General features: G+C 42.1%; 1 protein-coding gene across 3 annotated transcripts in view; it reads left to right on the forward strand.

Annotated features, from left to right (window-relative positions):
* LOC113123808 (nesprin-2) overlaps positions 1-24,593 on the forward strand; it is a 31,039-nt gene extending 6,446 nt beyond the window's left edge. Inside the window, exons 2-13 of one of the 3 annotated variants that reach the window (XM_026296112.1) lie at positions 7,624-7,866; positions 8,430-8,580; positions 9,223-9,405; positions 9,964-10,098; positions 10,227-10,421; positions 12,948-13,077; positions 13,160-13,312; positions 13,567-13,667; positions 15,417-15,635; positions 18,179-18,340; positions 19,363-19,415; positions 22,074-24,593. In XM_026296112.1, coding sequence (XP_026151897.1) covers positions 7,646-7,866; positions 8,430-8,580; positions 9,223-9,405; positions 9,964-10,098; positions 10,227-10,421; positions 12,948-13,077; positions 13,160-13,312; positions 13,567-13,667; positions 15,417-15,635; positions 18,179-18,340; positions 19,363-19,415; positions 22,074-22,266 — 1,896 coding nt within the window. In that variant the 5' untranslated portion in view covers positions 7,624-7,645 and the 3' untranslated portion in view covers positions 22,267-24,593. The remainder of the gene's footprint in view (positions 1-7,623; positions 7,867-8,429; positions 8,581-9,222; positions 9,406-9,963; positions 10,099-10,226; positions 10,422-12,947; positions 13,078-13,159; positions 13,313-13,566; positions 13,668-15,416; positions 15,636-18,178; positions 18,341-19,362; positions 19,416-22,073) is intronic. The other 2 variants (XM_026296120.1, XM_026296128.1) reach the window with 2 other exon arrangements.
* The last annotated feature ends 218 nt before the right edge of the window (positions 24,594-24,811 follow it).

The raw sequence follows: 24,811 nt of genomic DNA on the forward strand, positions 1-24,811 counted from the left end.
AAACTGTAACAAAGGAAATATTTATGGTTTTAATTATTTTTGTTAGTTTCCACATTGAATTTTTGCAGAAAGATCCCGTAATGTAGTTGTTCCTTTTTGTTAAATGTGCAAATTAAAGTTTGGCTTGTCCAACATGTCACTTTGCTGCATCGTCAGCTGGCTGTGCACTGAGCAGTGACCGACACATCATAAACTGGGTTTTTATGCTTCTGTCAAACCTGCTTCACAGACTCTGTGAGGCACATTAGATGTTCACTTGCTGCCGTGAAGTGAGGAGGGACAGCTCCTCCTGCAGGGACAGAGGCCCAGCTCAGGGCTCTGTGGGGAGGAAAGGTGAGTGTCACATTTGGTTCAGTTTCTCTAAAGCAGACCCAGTATTGGTACAATAGCACTGCTGATGTGGAGTCCATGTGTTTGATGCCTCACACTCACACTCACACTCACACTCACACACACACACACACACACACACACACAGTTACCCTGTCACTGTGTGGACGGACAGGAGGCCACTAAATGACTGTTAGCCGACAGGAGCCGGTAATAACTTTATTTTTATTTAGTGTATTTATTTATTTAGTGGCCTGGTATTTGTGTTTGTAGCTAAACTGCCTGTGTGGATGAGATTTTTGTTGTTTGTTTTTTGAGAGCATAGCAGTGAAACCCTCGATTTATGTGGAGTAATCTAAACAGACCAGTACCTTTGTGTCATTACGCTGACACTGCTCTCAGATTTGGACTGTGTGGTTCTGAGGACTACTGATGATGATGTGGGTGGCTCCACACTTTATGCTCCTCATAAGACCAAAACCTGTTGACATTTAAACTGTTGTGTCCTGTTCAGTGTTTGTACTGGAACAGACTGTGTGATGTGAAAAAGGAGGTTTGTAGTGACAAACCGAATGAGAGGATCACCTAACTCTGTTACCTGCCTCTCTTCACACTCCTCTGTCATATGATCCTAAAAGTGGTTGTAGCCCAGGAAGGCAGATGTCACTGATGCTTAATGTGGTCAGCAGGTGGCCATGTAAGCTCAGGTCTGTTCTGGGCTGAAGAGCAGAGGGAATGATATTAACTTTGTCTCAGGATGTTATTTTAATCAGCCCTGAACGTCCTCTCACCGTCATCACCTCCCCAGTTAAATATTCCTTGTGAAGCAGCCACGCTCTCTAATAGGAGCCATTCATCTCTCTTCCTCGCCACTGCCACTTCAGGGGATGATGCATTTCGGTGCTTCGTTCCAGCTTTTTCCAACCCGCACTTGCCGACCTGCTGTGTGCACACACACACACTAAATGTTTGAGGCCAGTAAGATCGCAGTTTGGATTGAAAATGTCACCTTGTTGTACATGTGAGAATATATAAACACCAGGTTCCTTATTGAAAACATCTGTTTAATGCTGGCGTCATCCTGCAGCATATTTCCTTCTGCCTCTCAATCCCAGTGACCTCTTCTGTAGCACCACTCTCAGGACAAACTTTGCATTCGTAGCCCTATTAGTGGTGATACTGTGAGAAGAGCTAAGCATCAGGTTGATCTTTGTCTTTCACAATGTGTCGTATTAAGGTGGATGGTGCCGCCTCCAGGGGAAAAAGCAGCACTAGATCATTTTGCACTTTAATAGAAAATAATGATTTCTGTTCTTCATAACCCAGCCCTCTGCCTCCATCCATCCTGTGCTGTCCTCTCACTGTCTGCGACTCCTCTTGCCACCTCGTTCACCTTCACAGCTGAATATCATCTGGTTCATAGTGCAGACACAACACCAGAACTCCACCTTTATCGCTTCCCTATTTAAGCTGCTGAGATTTCTGTCTTAGGGCAAAGACTTTATTTAAATGAGCTTAAGCTGAGTCCTCAGTCGTCACGTCTTTCCTTCTCAGCATTATCATCTCCTCAGCTGTATATCACCAGCAGCTCCAATTAAACCTTTTCTTAATCTTTATAACGTCGATGAATTCACTTCTTTTCCAGCCCCAGAGTAAAGCAGAGCAGGTGATCTCCTCATCATCTGAGCAGGGATGGGTCGAAACTGCAGATATTGATGATTTCTAAGATTCTTGCTGTTCTTTTCTCTCTGCTCTATCCACTCACCCCAACCAGTCGAGGCAGATGGCCGCTCAAATTGATATCGGTTCTGCTGGAGGTTTTTTCTTCTGTTAAAGGGAGTTTTTCCTCTCCACTGTCACCAAGTGCTGCTCATAAGGGATTTGTTGGGTTTTGTAAAGTGTCTTAAGATGATTGTATTGTGATTTGGTGCTATAGAAATAAACTGAATTGAATTCATAGAATAGATGAGTCACTGACCTGTGTACAGTAATATTCAATTCAATTCAATTTTATTTTATTTGTATAGCGCCAAATCACAATACAAATCATCTCAAGGCACTTTACAAAAACTAAAACTAAAAACCCAACAATTCCCTTATGAGCAAGCGCTTGGCGACAGTGGAGAGGAAAAACTCCCTGAATATATAATATGCAGTTGAAAAATATCGTGTCATCTGGAGAAATCAGCAAAAATGACCTGATAAGATTATTTGAAATTAGCTTTAAAAATTAGAGTGGAACTTAAGACACTGGAGATACAGGTTCCTGATGTCTTTTAATTCATTCAATTAAATCAGACCTACACAGGATGGTCTGATAAGCACAACCCAGGCAGGAGCAGTCAGTGTAGTTACCGTGAAATTAATCTAATGTAGACTGTGGCTAATGTGATATTTTAGCTTCAGGTAGGAAATCAAATACTCACAGTCCGAGGGAAGCAGCATTTAACCTCCTTAGACCCTGCATGGAAACTACTTCCTGTTCAAAGACAGTGACATTAAAAGCTCAGGTCTCAAGAGTTTAAAGGTGTGGTGCTTCTTTGTGATATATTTCCCTTGGAGAAAGGGCGTTGCAGTGGAGTGACAGCTAAGCTGTGTGTTATAATAGGTAGGATGCTGATCCTCTACTGCCTGTGTTTCACTGGCAACTGGTCTTTGATGAAGCTCAGCAGAATGTCCTCACTCCCATGGTAGAAAAGTCCATCCAGTCCTCACATACACAGTCAGCTGTGGATAATCACTCTGGATGACGAGGCATCACTCATTACAACCAATCACAGCTCACGCTCAGCCCGCTCGTCCAATCCGATTGCAGTGCTGTTTTTTTCCGTGTGTGTGTCTCATCAGGTATGAGCCTCTGTCTCGTTTTGTGTGTGTGTGTGTGTGTGTGTGTGTGTGTGTGTGTGTGTGTGTGTGTGTGTGTGTGTGTGTGTGTGTGTGTGTGTGTGTGTGTGTGTGTGTGTGTGTGTGTGTGTGTGTGTGTGTGTGTGTGTGTGTGTGTGTGTGTGTGTGTGTGTGTGTGTGTGTGTGTGTGTGTGTGTGTGTGTGTGTTAGTTATTCAAATCTTGTGTTTCTGTGGAAGACTACCAGACACGAACCTGCTGTTGGCTCAGCATTGACTCAGACTGATGGAGCCTATTATATTATATATATATTAATAGCGTTAGATAAAGATCCACCGCGTTCACTGTAATCACAGGGGCTCATTTTATTTAGGGTAGAAAAACACGTCACATGATCAACAAACAATCCTTATCTACTTATTCAGAGTCCAGCAGCTTCCAAACTTTACCATATACTGGTGATAACACTGTTCATGCACCACAGTGTACAGTGTGTGTGTGTGTGTGTGTCTGTGTGCCTGCTTTACTGCTGCAGCACAACAGGCAACGCTCCAAAAACCACAGAAACTCAAACTTGTGACGTATGTAGAAGTCCAGACTCTGTGTACCAGGTCGACATGACACTAGGAACTGCAGGTTTCAGTCTAGTGAAAATGCTTCAGTTTATTGGAAATATATTAAATCACTTGTCAGTGAAAGACAGCTGTGCACAGTAATAATCCTCCGCTGAGAAAACAATGAATTCTGTTATTTACTGGCCTGGAAGTAGTCAAAGTTGAACATAATGAGTCTAAAAAAATTTATGAAATACAGAGAAGAATGAAAACCCCTCCCAGGTTCATAGACCCCACAAAACATAGAGAGGACATGACCTCAGTGTCCTCAGTGGTGGCTGCAACTCTGCCAAGACTTGTGTGTTTAATTGAAGAAGCGACAGGGATCAGCAGTTGGGGGTCTAAGCAGACATGGGATGAATGAAAAATAAGGTCCATAATAGTCATTAAGCCAGCTGTCTGTGTGTGTGTGTGTGTGTGTGTGTGTGTGTGTGAGAGAGAGAGTGTGAGAGTGTGTGTGTGTGAGCCTATCAGTACAGTGTTGTGCTGCAGGCAGCTGGTGACTCATCAACAGACAAAGATGCTCTGTCTCTCTCTGTCTGTCTGATACATAATGAAACTCCATTCACACTTTAAGCTCGCTCCTCGCTGCTGAAAACAGCAGTGTGTGTGTGTGTGTCAGTGTGAGCATGCGTGTGCATGTGTGTATGAGTGAGTGCGTCCACATGTTCAGCGGATGCTTGTGTCAGCGCTTGGTCTCTTGAGACTGAGGTGGTAACAATGTCTCTGGTTCCCTCTGCCCGTCTGTCTGTTCCTCATGTCCAAACAGAAAACAGGAGTGAAGTCATGTGTTGCTGGGCAGAACCGGACAGAAAAGACAAGTATGTGTTTTAAAGACTCAGTCACTGGCTATGTTCACATGGAGCCTGATGCTCCACTTATAATGGGACTCAAACCTCATCATATGACCACCTCAGTGGGAATAGCCTGGACCGGTCTGGCCTGATCAGAAGGAGTTGCCAATGGGAATGGGGGAGGGGGGCTTTCAAAGATTTAAGGATTGTTGAATGTCTTGATGGGCCAAAGGCTCCAAATAACCAGTTGTTGAAACAAGAGTTTGCAAAGATGAATGAAGCCAGAATCCACAGAACCATCGACCCAATCAGACTAACTACTTCTTCTGATATACAGTGGGTACGGAAAGTATTCAGATCCCTTTAAATTTTTCACTCTTTGTGTCATTGCAGCCATTTGCCAAAATCAAAAAAGTTCATTTTATTTCTCATTAATGTACACTCAGCACCCCATCTTGACAGAAAAAAAACAGAAATGTAGAAATTTTTGCAAATTTATTAAAAAAGAAAAACTGAAATATCACATGGTCATAAGTATTCAGACCCTGTGCTCAGTATTGAGTAGAAGCACCCTTTTGAGCTAGTACAGCCATGAGTCTTCTTGGGAATGATGCAACAAGTTTTTCACACCTGGATTTGGGGATCCTCTGCCATTCTTCCTTGCAGATCCTCTCCAGTTCTGTCAGGTCGGATGGTGAACGTTGGTGGGGAGCCATTTTCAGGTCTCTCCAGAGATGCTCAATTGGGTTTAGGTCAGGGCTCTGGCTGGGCCAGTCAAGAACGGTCACAGAGTTGTTCCGAAGCCACTCCTTTGTTATTTTAACTGTGTGCTTAGGGTCATTGTCCTGTTGAAAGGTGAACCTTCGGCCCAGTCTGAGGTCCTGAGCACTCTGGAAGAGGTTTTCTTCCAGGATATCTCTGTACTTGGCCGCATTCATCTTTCCTTCAATTGCAACCAGTCGTCCTGTCCCTGCAGCTGAAAAACACCCCCACAACATGATGCTCTCACCACCATGTTTCACTGTAGGGATTGTATTGGGCAGGTGATGAGCAGTGCCTGGTTTTCTCCACACATACCGCTTAGAATTAATGCCAAAAAGTTCAATCTTGGTCTCATCAGACCAGAAAATCTTAATCTATGCGGGCTTTCATGTGTCTTGCACTGAGGAGAGGCTTCCGTCGGGCCCCTCTGCCATAAAGCCCCGACTGGTGGAGGGCTGCAGTGATAGTTGACTTTGTGGAACTTTCTCCCATCTCCCTACTGCATCTCTGGAGCTCAGCCACAGTGATCTTTGGGTTCTTCTTTACCTCTCTCACCAAGGCTCTTCTCCCACGATTGCTCAGTTTGGCTGGACGGCCAGGTCTAGGAAGAGTTCTGGTTGTCCCAAACTTTTTCCATTTGAGGATTATGGAGGCCACTGTGCTCTTAGGAACCTTGAGTGCTGCAGAAATTCTTTAGTAACCTTGGCCAGATCTGTGCCTTGCCACAATTCTGTCTCTGAGCTCCTTGGGCAGTTCCTTCGACCTCATGATTCTCATTTGCTCTGACATGCACTGTGAGCTGTAAGGTCTTATATAGATAGGTGTGTGCCTTTCCTAATCAAGTCCAATCAGTTTAATTAAACACAGCTGGACTCCAATGAAGGAGCAGAACCATCTCAAGGAGGATCAGAAGAAATGGACAGCATGTGAGTTAAATATGAGTGTCACTGCAAAGGGTCTGAATACTTATGACCATGTGATATTTCAGTTTTTCTTTTTTAATAAATTTGCAAAAATTTCTACATTTCTGTTTTTTTTCTGTCAAGATGGGGTGCTGAGTGTACATTAATGAGAAATAAAATGAACTTTTTTGATTTTGGCAAATGGCTGCAATGACACAAAGAGTGAAAAATTTAAAGGGGTCTGAATACTTTCCGTACCCACTGTATTTCCTGCAGATTAGACACCTCATCTGATCAGACCTGTTCCATGTGAACAGTTAAGATGGAATTAGAATTGAATTAAAGTGTTGTCCATGTAACTGCATTATGAGAGAATCATCTGGTCATTCCTCTGCTGTTCACATCAAATGGGGTTTTTATTTTACTGATCAGTGAGGAGGAGGAGGCCAACTGACTCTCCAAAATAATCTCCTAAACATTTACCTGCACACTAAGTGATGTTGTGAAATAGTTTGGATTAAATAAACCTGGATGATGTTCAGTGAAAACATTTCTTGCAGCTCAGAAACAACATTAGAGATGCTCACTCATGTCCTGTTGCCTGGGCTGCTCTCTTTGTGATATATTCACTACTTTGGCATTATTATTTTTTTTTTTCAAGGAGCTTTTTTGTGAAAGGAATCCATGTTTGCTTTTTGTTCATTTCTAGAATTTCTTCTGGGATCAATAAAGTATCTGTCTATTTAATCTAATCTATCAGAATTCAGTATATTTCTATATTTGGTGTTGACAACAGTATTACTCTTGACCAAAAAAAAAACAACACACACACATTTCCATTTGTTGTTGGGGCATTACATAGACTTCAGTGATCAATGTTTCTTTTTCTTGTGTGCACCGTCCCTGTTAAATAAATTCAATTCAACTTGCTGAGGTGTTTTGTTGTGCACCATTCTGCTGTATACACTTCAACTGCTCCCACTACACTGATCTTCTTCTGCATCGTATAAGTGTTATTGAGTTGCTGTCATTCCTCTGAGTTTGTTTGTCATCAGCACAGATTCGTCTCTGCCAGTTCTTAGGAGTAAAATTTTGTCTCAGGTGCAGTTGAACTGTGATCTGCTGTGGGAAAAGCTTGTTACACCTCCTTAATTAGTTTCCCACAGAGTCCCCATGGCGTGGTTTCTTCTCTGAACTTGGTGAGATCACACTATGTTCAAAACAGTGTTTGTCCACTCTTTTATAAAGGTCAGCATTCAGAAAACAGGAAGGACAATATGCGCTGAGCAGTGAGACAGTGTATCTGACTTACTTCTATGAATGATTCCTTTATAAAAAAAAAACAAAAAAAAAAAAAACGTACCTTTTTGCTCAACAGGTACATTTGATGTGATGTCAGGATGCCTGGAGTGGACACGCCCCCCTCAGATCGCCATGGTAGCAGCACCCCCACCACAGAAGAAAACGATGTTGTGTCTGAAGACGAAGCGAGGGACGTGGAGCCGTTCCTGGATCTGTCCAAGTCTCCGTTTCTGTTCACCTCGTCTCTAGTGGAGCTCAGTGAGGAGGAGACACAGCGAGTGGACGGCAACCAGAGCCGCGACCTGCAGGGATGTGGACAGTGAGTGTGGAACAGTTTTAATAAAAAGGAACATTCATTGTCTAAGAGGTTGCATTAAACTGATGGTTTTCAAACCAGGAACCTCCTTGCTGCGAGGCAACAGTGCAAACCACTAATCCACTGTGCTGCCCACATCATAACACATAAATGTTTGAGTGATTGATAATGTAATTAAAAATGAACGCCCTGTCTAGATACATTTAATGAACTACTGTTTCAAAGCTGCAGCACTTTGCTGTCATTATTTACAGAACAGAACATGAACAGAACAGAACATGGAAGTAGAGGTCAAGAACAGCTGGACCCGACCCAAACACATCTGAGGATTATTAGACTGATTCAAAAACCTTGTGCACTAACAGGAAGATGTTCTGCAGGAGATACCCTGACCTGTTTAATGTTATTAGGAGACGGACTTTTCCAAAATAAGTTTGGCTCCAGTTGTTTCGTTTCTTTCTTACCTCTAACAACAACGATTCTGTGACGTTATCATTTCTGCCCTTCAGGTTTGCTTCACCTCTGCAGCTTGTCATACAGGCTGTGCTGTGTCTTTGTCTTTTCAGGCTGGAGACAAAATGGATCCTCTGGCATGACTTTATGAAGGAACACGCTGACCTGGATGCTTGGCTGCGATTGGCCGAGCAGGCCGTCACTTCCGCTAACATTACCTGTTTGACCTACCTGTCTGCTAAGGAAGAGCTGAGGAAGTTTGAGGTGAAACATAAATATTCAAACCAACAAAACCTTGAGTTTAGATTGAACCCATGTAAGAATTAGAAGAATTTTTATTTGGACTCTTAACTCTCAGGGTGTAAAAATATAAAAACACCCACATTGAAGCTTTTTTTTAAAAAAATGCATCTCCCCTTGTTTGAGATCCACTTTGGAATGACCCGTACCTTTGTCATTTGTCTTGGATGTCATAGCTGACACTGTGCTGTGAGGGAGTCACTGAAAAATAAAAACCAGGGTTAGAGGAAAGTTGGTCTGATTTGCATCTTTAGTCTGAGTGCAAATATCAATCAGCACAGCTCTGACTGAAGAGCTGCAGTTTCAGCCTGATAGTCCAGAATCAGAGTGCCTGCTCCTCCTCACCTGCAACTGTAGAACAAAGACACAGACAAAAGTTTTGTCAGTGACTTTCTGTCCCTGTTTAGGAGTTTGAGGCAGCCAATCATCTGTGAGGCTTTGGGGCAAGTCAGATAAAATGCATCAGTATCATGGCATTTTCTGTTTTTAAGATAACACACACTTATTGTTATATTGAAACCAAAAAAAGAGACCAGTTATTAGAACTTCTGTGGGTTTGTTGTGTGTTGTTGTGCGTTAGCTCAGACTGTGTGTTTGTGGGTGCAGAGGGTGCGGGTTGAGGCGGGATCTCGGCTCGTCCAGCTGGACAGTCTGACCCGGAGGAATCGAACACTGACTCGCCTGTTTCAGGGCGTAATGCAGACTCGGCTGCTGGCGTCAGCGAAGGACTGCGGGCGGCGATGGGACGATGTGAGCGCCAAACTGGAATCCATTACAGGAAGGCTAAAGGTCAGAGTGCTACCTGATATGTCAGTCATATCTGCAGAGTTGGGTTGTAGTAAAGGCACACACTCCATCAGACTTCATTTCTTACAGCATTGAATTTTCATGTTTTCCTGATTTGGTGCATAGAAACACATCTTTCTCTCATTTTCTTCTCTGAATTAAATTTGATGCTGGGTCATTTTATCTCCTTAGCAAAATGAGTCCAGTAAGATCTTTGCCTCAGTCCAAAATCCAACCTTTGCTCCTTTGCTCCTTTATTCTCAGTGTTTTAATCTTTATATATGAAATTAAAGGTTTGAATCTACTATTGATGTCTAAAGTCTTCTGATTGACATAACTTCACCTGTAAATCACAGGGAAATATTATTTTTAATTTGTGACAAACAAAATATTTATTTAACAACAATTAAAATGAATGTTTGATCTTGACATTTATTTATCAGTCAGCCTGTGTGGTGCAGTGGTGACATAAGTCTGATCAAGAAGCATTTCCAAGTTAGAAAATTATTCACTAAAGTGAGTAATTGGAGGAGGATCTGTTTTTGTTTTTTTTTTTTCCAGCTCTTTGTCTCAGAGTGGGAGGGGTTTGAGGCAGAGAGGGAGGAGCTTGCACTCTGGTTGGCTGACCTGAACGTCCGTCTAACGGAGGTGGATCAACTGAATGGAAGCAGCTGTGAAAAGCTGCAACAGTTACAGGTGTGTGTGTGCGTGCGTGCGTGCGTGCGCGCGCGTGTGTGCGTGCGAGACTTTCTCTGTGACTGTGTGTGTCCAACTAAACATCCTACCTCATGTTTAAACACCTACCTGTCTGGGCATGTGTGCAGTCCTTCCAGCAGTGTGTGTGCATGAACTCGGGCCGTGTCAATGCCCTCCTGCAGCGCGGCGAGGTGTTGATCCAGCGCAGTGAGCTGACCGACGCTCAGCACGTAGAGAGCCGGCTGCTGGATCTGCTGCGGCACTGCAGCCACATCTATAACAACATTGCTCGGACACACACACGGCTGCTCAGCATGAGACTGGTACATGCACGCACACACACACAGTCTAACACCTGAGTCAGTGAGAACACACAGATGTACGTTTACTCATGGGTGAGTAGATTTTGTGTTAAACACATTTGTACAAGTAAATTCAAATGGTACAAAGTATATACACAGTACACAAAATAAAAAGTACTCAGATCCTTTACTGCAGTAAAAGTCCAAAAGTGCCATCATCCAAATGTACTTGAAGTATCCAAAGTAAAAGTAGTCATTGTGCAGAATGGCCCATTTCACATGAATGTATCTGATATTATTGGATTCTAATTACTGATGGATTATTGTGTTGATCACTTTAATGTTGGAGCTGGTAAAGATGGAGCTGATGTTAACTACCTTATATACTTCTAATTTGAAGTACTTTATATACTGCTGGGTAGCTGACGTTAACTACCTTATATACTTCTAATTTGAAGTACTTTATATACCGCTGGGTAGCTGACGTTAACTACCTTATATACTTCTAATTTGAAGTACTTTACATGTACCGATGGGTATATGATGTTAACTACCTTATATACTTCTAATTTGAAGTACTTTATATACTGCTGGGTAGCTGACGTTAACTACCTTATATACTTCTAATTTGAAGTACTTTATATACTGCTGGGTAGCTGACGTTAACTACCTTATATACTTCTAATTTGAAGTACTTTATATACCGCTGGGTAGCTGACGTTAACTACCTTATATACTTCTAATTTGAAGTACTTTACATGTACCGATGGGTATATGATGTTAACTACCTTATATACTTCTAATTTGAAGTACTTTATATACTGCTGGGTAGCTGACGTTAACTACCTTATATACTTCTAATTTGAAGTACTTTACATGTACCGATGGGTATATGATGTTAACTACCTTATATACTTCTAATTTGAAGTACTTTATATACTGCTGGGTAGCTGACGTTAACTACCTTATATACTTCTAATTTGAAGTACTTTATATACCGCTGGGTAGCTGACGTTAACTACCTTATATACTTCTAATTTGAAGTACTTTACATGTACCGATGGGTATATGATGTTAACTACCTTATATACTTCTAATTTGAAGTACTTTATATACTGCTGGGTAGCTGACGTTAACTACCTTATATACTTCTAATTTGAAGTACTTTATATACCGCTGGGTAGCTGACGTTAACTACCTTATATACTTCTAATTTGAAGTACTTTATATACCGCTGGGTAGCTGACGTTAACTACTTTATATACTTCTAATTTGAAGTACTTTACATGTACCGATGGGTATATGATGTTAACTACCTTATATACTTCTAATTTGAAGTACTTTATATACTGCTGGGTAGCTGACGTTAACTACCTTATATACTTCTAATTTGAAGTACTTTACATGTACCGATGGGTATATGACGTTAACTACCTTATATACTTCTAATTTGAAGTACTTTACATGTACCGATGGGTATATGATGTTAACTACCTTATATACTTCTAATTTGAAGTACTTTATATACCGCTGGGTAGCTGACGTTAACTTCCTTATATACTTCTAATTTGAAGTACTTTATATACCGCTGGGTAGCTGACGTTAACTACCTTATATACTTCTAATTTGAAGTACTTTACATGTACCGATGGGTATATGATGTTAACTACCTTATATACTTCTAATTTGAAGTACTTTATATACCGCTGGGTAGCTGACGTTAACTTCCTTATATACTTCTAATTTGAAGTACTTTATATACCGCTGGGTAGCTGACGTTAACTACCTTATATACTTCTAATTTGTAGTACTTTCCATACTGCTGGGTATCTTGGGAATTTCCCACTGGGGATCAATAAAATTTGATGTTTGGACTGTATTCTCTTTGGTTCATCTGATTCTATCAGATAAATGTAGTGCAGTAAAAAGTACTTGGCTCAGGTACTAATGGTAAGTATGTTATTAGAGATTAATCGACAGTAGTCTCTGTGTATCAGTACCACTCTCCTTAATAAACATCCCTCCACGCAGTACTTGCACATATTTAATCAAACCCTCTGCTCATCTGTGCCTTATTTTTAGGATTGGCCTTAACTGGATCTGAGGTTGTGAAAAACCTTGTGTACACATGTTGGCTTTTTCCATCCCCTGCACAAACCACTTTGGGTTTATTTTTGCTTCCAACAGCATCGGTGGAAAGTAACAGGACAGAGCTTTTCCCTGATCAATACTTTTTATATATTTTTTTTACTTACTAAGTGTGGCTCAGACACACTATAAAATAGTTACACTGAGCTCAACATACAGCGACTTCCACTTTAATGCTCTAGTGATACTTGTGGCAGTTATATAAAATGATTACAACACTACCAGGAGGCAATTTCCTACATAATGAGTATGTTTCCCTTCATATATTTTACATTTAAAATGACAAAAGTACTGTTGTAGTTTTACTGAGGTGTTTGTACGTGGGACTTGTATTTACTTATAATTTCCTCTGGAATCCATCTATACCTCCTCCTCCTCTTACTCTTCCTCCTCCTGCAGGTGTTTGAGGATGACTGGATTCTGGCTCAGGCTACAGATTCTGGTTGTCCTTCAGAGGCTCTTTTAGATGAAGAGGGAGCACTTGATAAATCCAACCTGGACCTCCCTACAGTTTCAGTCATCCCTCAAGGTAAACCAGCATTTAATCAGATCAGTCACAAATTCACAAGAAGTGACAAAGATGCATATTAAAGATCTGTTTTTCCGCTCAGACCCACTTCAGCCCCTTCACCACCCTCCTCCTCCTCCCTCTCCGTCCTCTCATACCTATGAGCACTTGGGACTGGAGTGGGACCCCTCAGTTGATATCGGACGCTCTGTGTCACGTGACGACACCGACTCGTCGTATTTCAGTGCCAGCACAGGTAGGAGGAGGGAAAAGCAGTCTCACTGGTCAGGTTGAATGTTTTCACAGGGAACGTTTTATTTTCATATTGTTTCCCTTTGACATTTTCCACCTTACACAGACTTTAACTTGACAGTCTACACCAGCACGGTCTGATTCACCATGCTTGGTCACTTCAGCTGGATATGCGTTTACACCTGATTCCTCACAATAAGAACTAAACTAAATGTGCACAACTTTGTGCTTAATGTTTTAGCTGGTGTGTGTTGGCAGGTGTGTGTCACAGAGATGGCCTGAAGAGGTGGAGCTACCTGAGTTCCCTCGGCTCTCAGTCTGACATCAGCAATGCCATCATGAACCATGAAGCAAACTCGGTGAGTTCCCGCTGCCGCACTGGTTTGACTGATTCCAGGTTGAGACTATTAATCTGGAAAAACTGCATTTGAACTGTGCTGGTGCTAAGATTCCTATTCACTCCAAAACAACCTGTGCAAGTCTTAGCAAAGGTTGTTTTGGAGTGAATAGTAAAACCAGTATGTAGTCTGAGCTGTTCCACTATGTAGTCTCAGGCGTCCCAGCACGGAGCTCTGAGGCATCCCAGTATGAGGACAATGGAGTTCATTGTTGTTTTTATCGGCACCAGTGCTTTTTACCTAAAAAGATATTGTTTTATTTGCAGTGCATCATAAATGACCAGCAGAGAATAAACCTTTGAGCTGTGTGAAAGAAGAAAAAACCAAGAATTCAGACCCAGATGCTTCACAACCCAGAGGCTTCATGTGTATGCGTCTATCACACACACAGTCACAGTCAGTGATGTTCCCATAGAGCAGCTATAAAAGAATGTTCTCCTTCACTGGGTCTCTGCTTTATGAGCTGGTTACAATAGTTCACCTCCTCTTCTGCTGATTTACTGATGGAGCCCATGGGACATGGCACCTCCGCTGGATATGTTGTTAGGTACATTGGTTTCTGTTTTGGAGAGACGCAGGAGTGTGTCAGCAGGTGTGTGAGAGAAAGGCAGACGTGGAAACTGAGGAAGAGAAATAAAGAGAAAATGGAGAAGGAAAACAAAGAAAGGCGTTGATGAATCAGGAGGGAAATAGAGACGAGGACCCAAATTTTCAGAGAAATCCTCTTCTCGCCTGCAGCTTCTGTTTCACATACACTCCCACACTCTGGACTGGCAGTGAACCCATCAGGAATTGAGACGAACCGAGGGAAATGCATGGAACTGAATTGGCATCTGATTAAAGCTGCAGCATGAAACAAATGAGATATATATGTTGTCTCATGGCATTTCCTCTTTTGTTCCTCCAGTCTTATTCAGTCTTATTCATCACACTTGTAAAGGCGAGCTGATCGTCCACTCTCCCTGCACGCTCGGCTGACCTGAGGTTTCGATGTGGTTGTACTTCATTAAATCTGTGATCACGTGACCACGTCTCTGGATGCTTGTTCCCTGACATGGCTGCAGAGTTTGCCATGTCCCAATCACCATGCTCTCTCACTCTGAGCTGAGACAATTTTGGCCTCAGTCACTTTTCAGCTCCGTCACCTTCAGGGTTAAACCCACAGTTCTTAAAATGCAGACCAAAGCCCGGCTTGTCCAGATCCACAGCCCTGCATGTTTAGTTCACTACATCAATCCTAACATCGTCGTCCTGTCTGCTTTTAGCTTTCCTTCCTTCCAGGTCGTCACTGGGCTTCAGATGTACATATTCCCTAAATCTGCTTGTGTCAGTGCTGAGCTGTTTAATGAAGCCCCCATGTAGAGAATATTCATTATATGCATTAATTTGAATACGTGTCTTTGTTGATGATTTGTGTCTGTAGTACTGCTGCCTGACAGGACCTGAAAGTTTTGTCTGATCTGAGGTTGAAGGACTGAGGGTGATGTGGACTGTAAAGCTCCTTGAGACACTGATTAGTGTCATTGAGCTGTGTCAATAAAACTGGACCTGATTCACTTGATATGTATGTTTCAGTTGGTGTGTCTTGCTGAAAGGTCTTTGGCTTCAGTCCATTTTGATGTTACTGCTGGATTATATTTTCAGACAGCACAGGGACATGAGTGTAGAATCGTGTCTGGACTTGGTATAAACTGTGTGTTTTCTCTGCAGCCGGAGCAATGGCAGGAGCACGACTGTCCCTTGACCACGCAGGAAAAGGCTCTGCTCTCCAGGGACCAGCGGCCGCCCCCGAGTCATGACGCTCATGTTGGCGAACTGGTCCTCTTTAATGGAGGTCGGGTGAGGGCTTGGCTGGGAGAGCAGGGCCCTGCCCCCTCAGAGAGGAGGACTTCCTGTTCCAAAGCTGTGCAGACTGATGGGGAGGTAGAGGTGGGTGAAGTCACCTTGATTCATTCAGTCAGTCTTGACCAAAAGTATTTTCTTACATTAAATATAGGTTTTATTTTAATATATTTAGTTTATTTAAAAAAAACAACAGTGCACGTGAAATAAAAGCCATTTTATTTTGGTTGTGGCTGTTTGATACACACTAGTAACACACAGATTCCTTTTTTAGTCAGTGCTGCCCGCCCCCCCCAGTGGGCTGAAGGTTCTGACGAGAAGAGGATTTGTTTGCAGCTGCAAAGAAGTTCTGCCTGTGAATCTGATTTCTCTCATATGACTCTGTTACACTAATGATTATGTCTTCAGGTTCATAAACTGACTGTGCTCTGACCAGTCTAACCGCTGACATGTAGACTGAAAGGCTCACACTTAGTGTTGGATGTGAGGGAGTTCCTGAAAAGTGGCTGTGGAAACAGGTTGGTGTCTCCACAGGGTATGAACAGGCTCAGAGACACAAATGCAGGAAGCCTCAGAGTTATCTCTTCAGCTTAGCTTAGCGTGCACACACACACACTGAGTGATGTCCTTTCTTACCAGGAGCTCCATCAACATTTAGAACCACCAGCCTTTATTTTCTCAGATTCATGCACAAAGCTGGCTGAAAATGGATTTCTGAAGATCTGTCCTCTTTTTTGTCTCTCCAGTTTCACTTTTCCATTAGACCTCACTGACCTCAGCTTTCATTTTCTCTCCCCTATTCTCATTACTGGTGAGAGCATCTATTTATTCTCCTCTTCCTCCGTCTTGTCCGCCACTCCTTGAGCCGCTGAATGAATCCATAAAGTTGTGATTTATGCACTGAAACTGGCTGCACTTTAACTGTCGCCATAAAAACAGGAGAGAAACATGCTGACTTTCTCTGTTCCTTCCTATTTACTTCCTCACCCCCTACCCTGTTTTTCCGGTCTGACTCAGATAACAGAGAGATAAAGATAGGAAGAGAGAGAGAAGAACAAGTTGGTAGGTTGGTATTAAATCTGCTTGATAAGTGTGTGTGTGTGCGCGGTTTATTGTAATTAAAGCTGCTCTGGGCGACTTTAGATTAAAAACAACCGGCTGGCTGTGGAGTGAACCCTTCCTAACACACGTGCTCTGTAAAAGACGGAAGACTCGATCTACAGTCCTGGTTCTGTGTAACGTCCATGGGTCAGCTGAGGTTCACGAGGTTTCTTCATGGACTTGCACACACATCACAGACAGGCAGGCACGGAGGTGGTACCACCTGTTATACTTATTGTTGTGGACCCATGTCACCATTTTTAAGTGTAGGTTAACGTTTGAGCAAAAAGCATCTATGAAAAGTGTATTAAAGATCATTGCAACCACCAGTGTTAATTTCGTTGACGAAGTATTTTCGTTATAATTTTCGTCAAAGTCAAGTTTTCACTGGCGAAAACGAGACGTTAACTAAATAAAAATTAAGTGATGACGACGAAAACTAAATAAAAATATATTGACATTTTCGTTGACTAATAAACACGAGATGAAAATGTGAGTGAGGGACGTTTTTAGAAAAGATCCAATCAGAATTAATCTTCTTAGACGCACATTTGAAAAGTAACTGATCCACCTAGTGACGCGGGATGCGTGAGTACAGGACATCATCATAGCCTACACTGGGTTTGTGTCTGACTTAAACTATAATGAAATGGAAACAGCTGGAGAAAACAAAGAGAAGATATATGGGTCAGTTTCATCTTTGATACAATGGCATTGCTGCTAAATACAGTTTTTCTCTTAAATATTTTGGAGTTGACCTTTTGCTTTAAAGAATGAAGAATGTCATATGCAAGTTATAAACAATGCATATCTAATGTTTGGTCTTTTATGGAAAGGCCATATTCCATATATTTAATGAAACTTGTTTTTCATTTAATTTTAATTTAGAATATTTTGTATATTACAATAGTTTTACTAAATTAAACCCAATATATTTTAGTCGACTAAATCTACAGTAGATTTTCTTATGCTATTTAGTCGACTAAAACTAAAACAAAGCAGATGACTAAAATATGACTAAAACTAAAATTGCATTTTAGTCAAAAGACTATGACTAAAACTAAATTAAAATCTGCTGTCAAAATTAACACTGACAACCACCCTTAACACAGCATTGATCACATGTTGGGCAGTTTTTCATTGTCAGCTATCAGACCTGAAGGACTTGCAACTTGATTTGGACTCAACCCAGAAGACATAAACCATTCTGGCTGTACCAGGCCGTAATGATAGATAGAAAATTGCTGCAGGGCTTTGGCAGCTCAGAGTTTTCAGTCTTCTGTCGAAGTCTTCATGAAGGTGTAAACTTTTCCAAAACAGCAACAGAAACTGAATATACTTTGTGCCAAAGGGGCAAAAACTCAGGTAGAACTTCTTATGCACTTAGAAGTGAGTCTGCATGTTCTCAGATCCTGATGTGGAGAGGAAATAAAGCTTGAACATGCTACTCATTCATTGCCTTTCATATAGCTGTCCATACACTCTCATGCTTATGTTTCTGTCCTTGTTGTACGTGTTTTGTGTTGCAGTGTAACCTGGATGGAAGCCACATGTACAAACCCAACCAGCTGCATCCTCAACTAAGCAGTGACCAACACCAACATCTCTTCCCCGCTGCCTCCCCTTCACTGTCACATGATCTGGAAGCCTCATCTGACTGGATGAGCCATCAGTATCAATCAGATCTGCAGGTGGGTACAAAGTGTCATGGTTTTGATGCAGAAGGCAGATTGAAGAAAATTGGATTGGTATTTAGACTCAAACTCGACCATAAGCCCCTCCTTCCCGCTCTTTGCCTCTTCCATCCCGTCCTGACCTTACAACGTGAACTACAGATGCCTGGTTGGGTCTAAGTGTCCAGTCCAAAGCTAGCATTAGCTGACTAGGGACTAAATATGTCAGTCCAGCAGACGCTCTGGTTCCTGCTAATGTAACCCAAAGCACTAACGTTACCCAAAGCTCCACTTCCTCCCAAATCCACATCAGATCCATTCAGTCCAAAGGTCCAATCAGACCATGCTAGGTGGATAATGCTACCAGAACCAACAGGTTAGCTTTAGGTGCACATCCAGAAGGAAGAAGGCCACATGTGAATCCAGTGTGAGTCCTTTGGCTGCTTTGAACACTCTCCATGTGAAAAAGCCAAAGCCATGTTAACCCTGGTTGTGCTAAAGAACGCCGCCTCTTGGCTCTGGCAGCCACTGTTTCCCACTTTGAGCTGCAGAGACTCCTCCATGGCTGCTGTTGGAAACCACTACTGGCTTTTTCTGACCTTGGCCTGGTGGCGGGGGTGCTCATTGATGGAGCTGACTTTGCCAACACAGGGTAGAGAAGCTGGAATAACAACAGAAGGGCTGTAGGTAGCACAGAGTCATGGGGGGTAGTATAGCTGAGAGACACCAGGGCCTGGATCTGGGTACCTGCAGGTACCAGACTGTGGCTGGAAAATCTTCACTTGTTCTGACACATATATAATGCATGGTTCATCTGTTCACTCTAATTAAAGTGTCAAAAGTTAATGTGATTGGTGATGCACACAACATATGAAACAAATATAGGTAATGGGAATTAGTCACTAATGCCCTCGGGCAGACCACAGACGTGTGTGTAGGCAGTTACTTCTGAGCTGATCTAATCTTAAAAAGGTTTCATGTGAAAGTAAAAAGCATCGCCTCAAAGCGTTGAGGATTCACAGAAGCTCTCTGTTCTTCAGGCGGAAGAAGAGCCATCCTATGAAGAATTGGAGCCTGCTCCCTCTGAACAAAGGTGAGAAAACACAGAAACCTTCAGAGTTGCACACAGATAAAGCGATTAAAAGGCACAGACTGGCTGTAATTTCCAGGATGTTTCCAACCCCACAGAGATAAGCAGAACAGAGGCCTTTTTATTTGTGAACAGAAATCATGTAGAACAGGGCAAGTCACTGGCCGACAAAGAGTTATGTTTTGAATAGTTTGCAGGGTTTAGAGTATGGAGCTGCACTTTGACTACAGCAAATAGAAATTTAACAGAAATACCAAGTTTTCAGTTTGAGAGATTTAAATGGGTTGAAATTGACATGCAACAGCCAAGTTCTCTGGATACAGTACATAAGAACACAAGTCACTACATTACAGTCTCAGATTTGAGTCAACACTAAGCCTTCAGATACCACAAAGAAGGCTCCTAAAATGGTTTATATTTAATCAGCTGGTACTTCGATTATACTTCCTGACACTTCTATTTACAGTGGGTACGGAAAGTATTCAGACCCCTTTAAATTTTTCACTCTTTGTGTCATTGCAGCCATTTGCCAAAATCAAAAAAGTACATTTTATTTCTCATTAATGTACACTCAGCACCCCATCTTGACAGAAAAAAACAGAAATGTAGAAATTTTTGCAAATGTATTAAAAAAGAAAAACTGAAATATCACATGGTCATAAGTATTCAGACCCTGTGCTCAGTATTGAGTAGAAGCACCCTTTTGAGCTAGTACAGCCATGAGTCTTCTTGGGAATGATGCAACAAGTGTCTCACACCTGGATTTGGGGATCCTCTGCCATTCTTCCTTGCAGATCCTCTCCAGTTCTGTCAGGTTGGATGGTGAACGTTGGTGGGCAGCCATTTTCAGGTCTCTCCAGAGATGCTCAATTGGGTTTAGGTCAGGGCTCTGGCTGGGCCAGTCAAGAACGGTCACAGAGTTGTTCCGAAGCCACTCCTTTGTTATTTTAGCTGTGTGCTTAGGGTCATTGTCCTGTTGAAAGGTGAACCTTCGGCCCAGTCTGAGGTCCTGAGCACTCTGGAAGAGGTTTTCTTCCAGGATATCTCTGTACTTGGCCGCATTCATCTTTCCTTCAGTTGCAACCAGTCGTCCTGTCCCTGCAGCTGAAAAACACCCCCACAACATGATGCTCCCACCACCATGTTTCACTGTAGGGATTGTATTGGGCAGGGGATGAGCAGTGCCTGGTTTTCTCCACACATACCGCTTACAATTAACGCCAAAAAGTTCAATCTTGGTCTCATCAGACCAGAGAATCTTATTTCTCATAGTCTGGGAGTCCTTCATGTGTTTTTTGGCAAACTCTATGCAGGCTTTCATGTGTCTGCACTGAGGAGAGGCTTCCGTTGGGCCACTCTGCCATAAAGCCCAGACTGGTGGAGGGCTGCAGTGATAGTTGACTTTGTGGAACTTTCTCCCATCTCCCTACTGCATCTCTGGAGCTCAGCCACAGTGATCTTTGGGTTCTTCTTTACCTCTCTCACCAAGGCTCTTCTCCCACGACTGCTCAGTTTGGCTGGACGGCCAGGTCTAGGAAGAGTTCTGGTCGTCCCAAACTTTTTCCATTTGAGGATTATGGAGGCCACTGTGCTCTTAGGAACCTTGAGTGCTGCAGAAATTCTTTAGTAACCTTGGCCAGATCTGTGCCTTGCCACAATTCTGTCTCTGAGCTCCTTGGGCAGTTCCTTCGACCTCATGATTCTCATTTGCTCTGACATGCACTGTGAGCTGTAAGGTCTTATATAGACAGGTGTGTGCCTTTCCTAATCAAGTCCAATCAGTTTAATTAAACACAGCTGGACTCCAATGAAGGAGCAGAACCATCTCAAGGAGGATCAGAAGAAATGGACAGCATGTGAGTTAAATATGAGTGTCACTGCAAAGGGTCTGAATACTTATGACCATGTGATATTTCAGTTTTTCTTTTTTAATAAATTTGCAAAAATTTCTACATTTCTGTTTTTTTCTGTCAAGATGGGGTGCTGAGTGTACATTAATGAGAAATAAAATGAACTTTTTTGATTTTGGCAAATGGCTGCAATGACACAAAGAGTGAAAAATTTAAAGGGGTCTGAATACTTTCCATACCCACTGTATATGGAGGCATCTTTTTAAGGAAAATACAAAACCACTTGGAAACTCAAGAATGCTTGTCTCTATTTTTCCTGCAAACAAATCACCTCAATCTTTTCAGAAAACTGGGAACTACAAAAAAAGTGCCATCCCTAAAATAAGGATGTGACTTTTTAAAGCCGTCTCTGCATTGCTGTTTATTTGCAGGCCTGAAAGTGTGAAAGTACTGGAGTACCATGGTTTTAACTGTAGTTTGGAAATTGTCCTTTATGAAAAAAACTGGCTCAGAGGTTGTTGTTGGCTTTCTCCTTACGTAGGAAGAAAGTCAACATTATGGGTCCAGTGTTTGTTCCACAGTCCTCTCTTTTACCCTTTACCTCATTTCTGCCACATGCTGAGAGACCCTGTTGCTCCACCTGCTTGTCCTTTTCTAAGGATTAATTTATCCTCCTCCATACAGATGTGCCAGTAGAGCAGAGGCTACAGGTCAAAGTGGTGACAACACTCTCACTGGACAGAGTCCGGTGTTCAGTCTCCAGTTTCTGAACAACAGGCAAACACCTTCTTCTCCTCCTCCTTTTCCACAGTGTGACCTCCAGCAGCCGGGCCTCCACCTCCCAGCTCTCCCCAGCCATCCTCTACTTGCTCCTAGGTGCTGCTCTGGCTCTGCTGGCCTGTGTGGTCCTGATCGCCCTGGAACCGCCATGTCACCGCCGCAGCAGGATGCAGCATAGCTTCCACCTGGCACTCAGGTACATCAATGGACCACCGCCCACCTGACTTTGGAGCAGAGCGCGGACCAAGCACTTTCCCCAGACTCTGCAGAACAGAGGTGTGCTGCTCATCATTTCCATTAACCCACGAGCCTGAGGGTCAAAGATCTGACAGAAGTCTACAGCGCCGAGTGTCAAACTTCCACAGTGCCTGAAACAGCAGTTCCATTTTCCACTGCTCCAAAGTCCAGTCATTCAGGGTTTAGACCCAGGCTGCAGTTTTGTTTAAGGGGCGTAACTGTGAACAACTGCTGACAGTAAAACTGGGAGGACACTAATAGATAAGTCTGAAATGTTTGTAAGCCACTGATAAAAGAAAAATATTTCTCATATTGATCCTTAAATTTCAGTTTTCATCTTTAAAAACAAACAAAAAATGCCTCAGAAAAACAAGTCTCTCCTAAACCTAAATATGCATCATCACCTCATCAAGAAAAATGTTTGAGAGAAATAATTTCATCATATTGGTTTTCAGCAAAGACTCAGCTCCTGTTTGATCACAGCTGATGGTGTCAGTGGTCAGTTGTGATCAATTTAGCACTTTGCTTAAACACAAATTTGAACTCTGCCAAGGGACAAAGCCAAACCAGTAATCTCTCATGATGTATTTGGTAGATGTCACTATCCCATTCCTGTCATTTCCAGCCTGCAGATTGAGTTTAGTTCTGTCCTGTAATTCTCAATAATGCAGTTTGAGAAACAAACACAGTGTAAATTCGTGATCTTGGATTTGAAATATGTCTTTGTCAGGAGAACATGTCTGATTTCACTCAGCCCTGAAGTACATTCATTCATTTAAACTACGCACAGACGTTTCCAGGCCTAGTGTCCTAAAATAAGGTGTAACGATCCTTCATGTCTTTACAGACCTCTGGGATTTTTTGCTCAGTGGTAACAGATAACTGCCTTGTTTATCACATCAATACTGTGTTGTAGCTGTACACTGATCCTGTGTTTAATTCAAGGTAGTACAGCTGATTAGTTTAATGTTGAAGTGGTGCAGTTTGGAAAAGAAAACCTTTTTATCGTCAGACATGAAACCCTGGACAGAGTCACACTATGTGTGCATTTTAATTTGAGTTTGCACCGACTGAAGGATGAATGTGTTCGGATCAGAAACAGCCTTATAGTATGGTACTGTGGTCTGCTCACATGCTGCCAGAACAGTGTGTGTGAAACGTCTGAAAAATCAGCACCTGCAGTAAAAACCGTAGAAACACACCAGTAGCACTTCATGTCACATCCAGAAAACTTTGGTGTTATTGTTTTAAAAATCGGACAGAGCAGAACTTAGGTTGTATCTTTTAAACTGCCATCTGTGCTAACGTAGGTGAAGCTAATCACACCACATCTGAAGCATTTAGTACTCAGCATTAATCACTTTGTTACAGCATTTGTATTTCTAATTCTTAATGTTTTCTAACATATCATCTATAGCCACAGAGCAGAATTACTAACATTTGTCACTTGTTTTTTATGTTTTAGCCCAACCTACAAATCATGTGTACTCTGTACATTAATGATGACCTTCTCCTAAATCACACTGCTGTTTTAGATTTATGAAAGTGGTTTTCCTTCTTAGTTGGCAGCAAATTCCACTTCTATGAAAATCAGCTTGCAGCGACATGAAGCTTTTTGCAGAAAGATCATCGATCACGCTTTTTATTTACTGTAGGCAGAGTTGTATTGTTGATGTGTGGTGATCCATTTGAAATGCAGCTGGATTTGAAAAGGCTCCACTTATTTTCCAAAGGACAATAATTCCACCTCAGCCAAAATAAAAGCCTGCACATGATGGATTATGTGTTTGCAGCTGGTTTCAAGTCTCTGCAAGTTAATTTCAAAGACGCAGCCAAGGACGAATTTCTGTTGTTACTCCATCGAGTGTTTGCATGGTGTGTATGGTGTGTTCACACATACACACACAGTTGGTGTTTGTGTATTTACCAACATGAAATGATGCAATTTTTGTAAGAAAGTGTATAATCTTTAAAGCCAAAGAGATGATTTTGGAAAATGATCAGCAGGAATGCAGGATTTTTCACTTAGACCATCAACTGAGTCTCAAAAATAGAAGGTGCTGCCTAGTTTATCAAGCAGTGACTGAGCCTGCAGCTGGTTCGTTTATCAGGCCAGTGAATCGCGTGTCTGACCTGCTTGTCTTTGGTTGTAGGAAAGAGAAACTGCATAAACAAGTTGATAAAATGTGTGTGTTTCTGAGGGGAAGGTATTTGTTCCCTAGAAATTTCATTTCAGCGGAATCAGACTGTTTTCGAAGATCGGGGACAAAGATGAATGTTTTAAAGCTCTAGGAGCTTTGACACAATCACTGAAAAGGGAACTCATTTGCCATTTAAAAGATTCTTCTTTAGTATTTCACAAACAGATATTGCATCCAATCAGATGTTCTTGCTTTTGTACCTGTTTGAAGATAAAAAATAAAAACTGTATGAAACTTTAGAAGCTTCTAGATGACTTTTCTTTTAAGATTTGCACATTGTTTTACCTGAACACTGTGGGAAAATGTCTTTGTCTTCATCAACACAGCCTGG

The sequence above is a fragment of the Mastacembelus armatus genome, chromosome 13, assembly GCF_900324485.2.
Source record: "Mastacembelus armatus chromosome 13, fMasArm1.2, whole genome shotgun sequence".
Classification (NCBI taxonomy): Eukaryota; Metazoa; Chordata; class Actinopteri; order Synbranchiformes; family Mastacembelidae; genus Mastacembelus; species Mastacembelus armatus.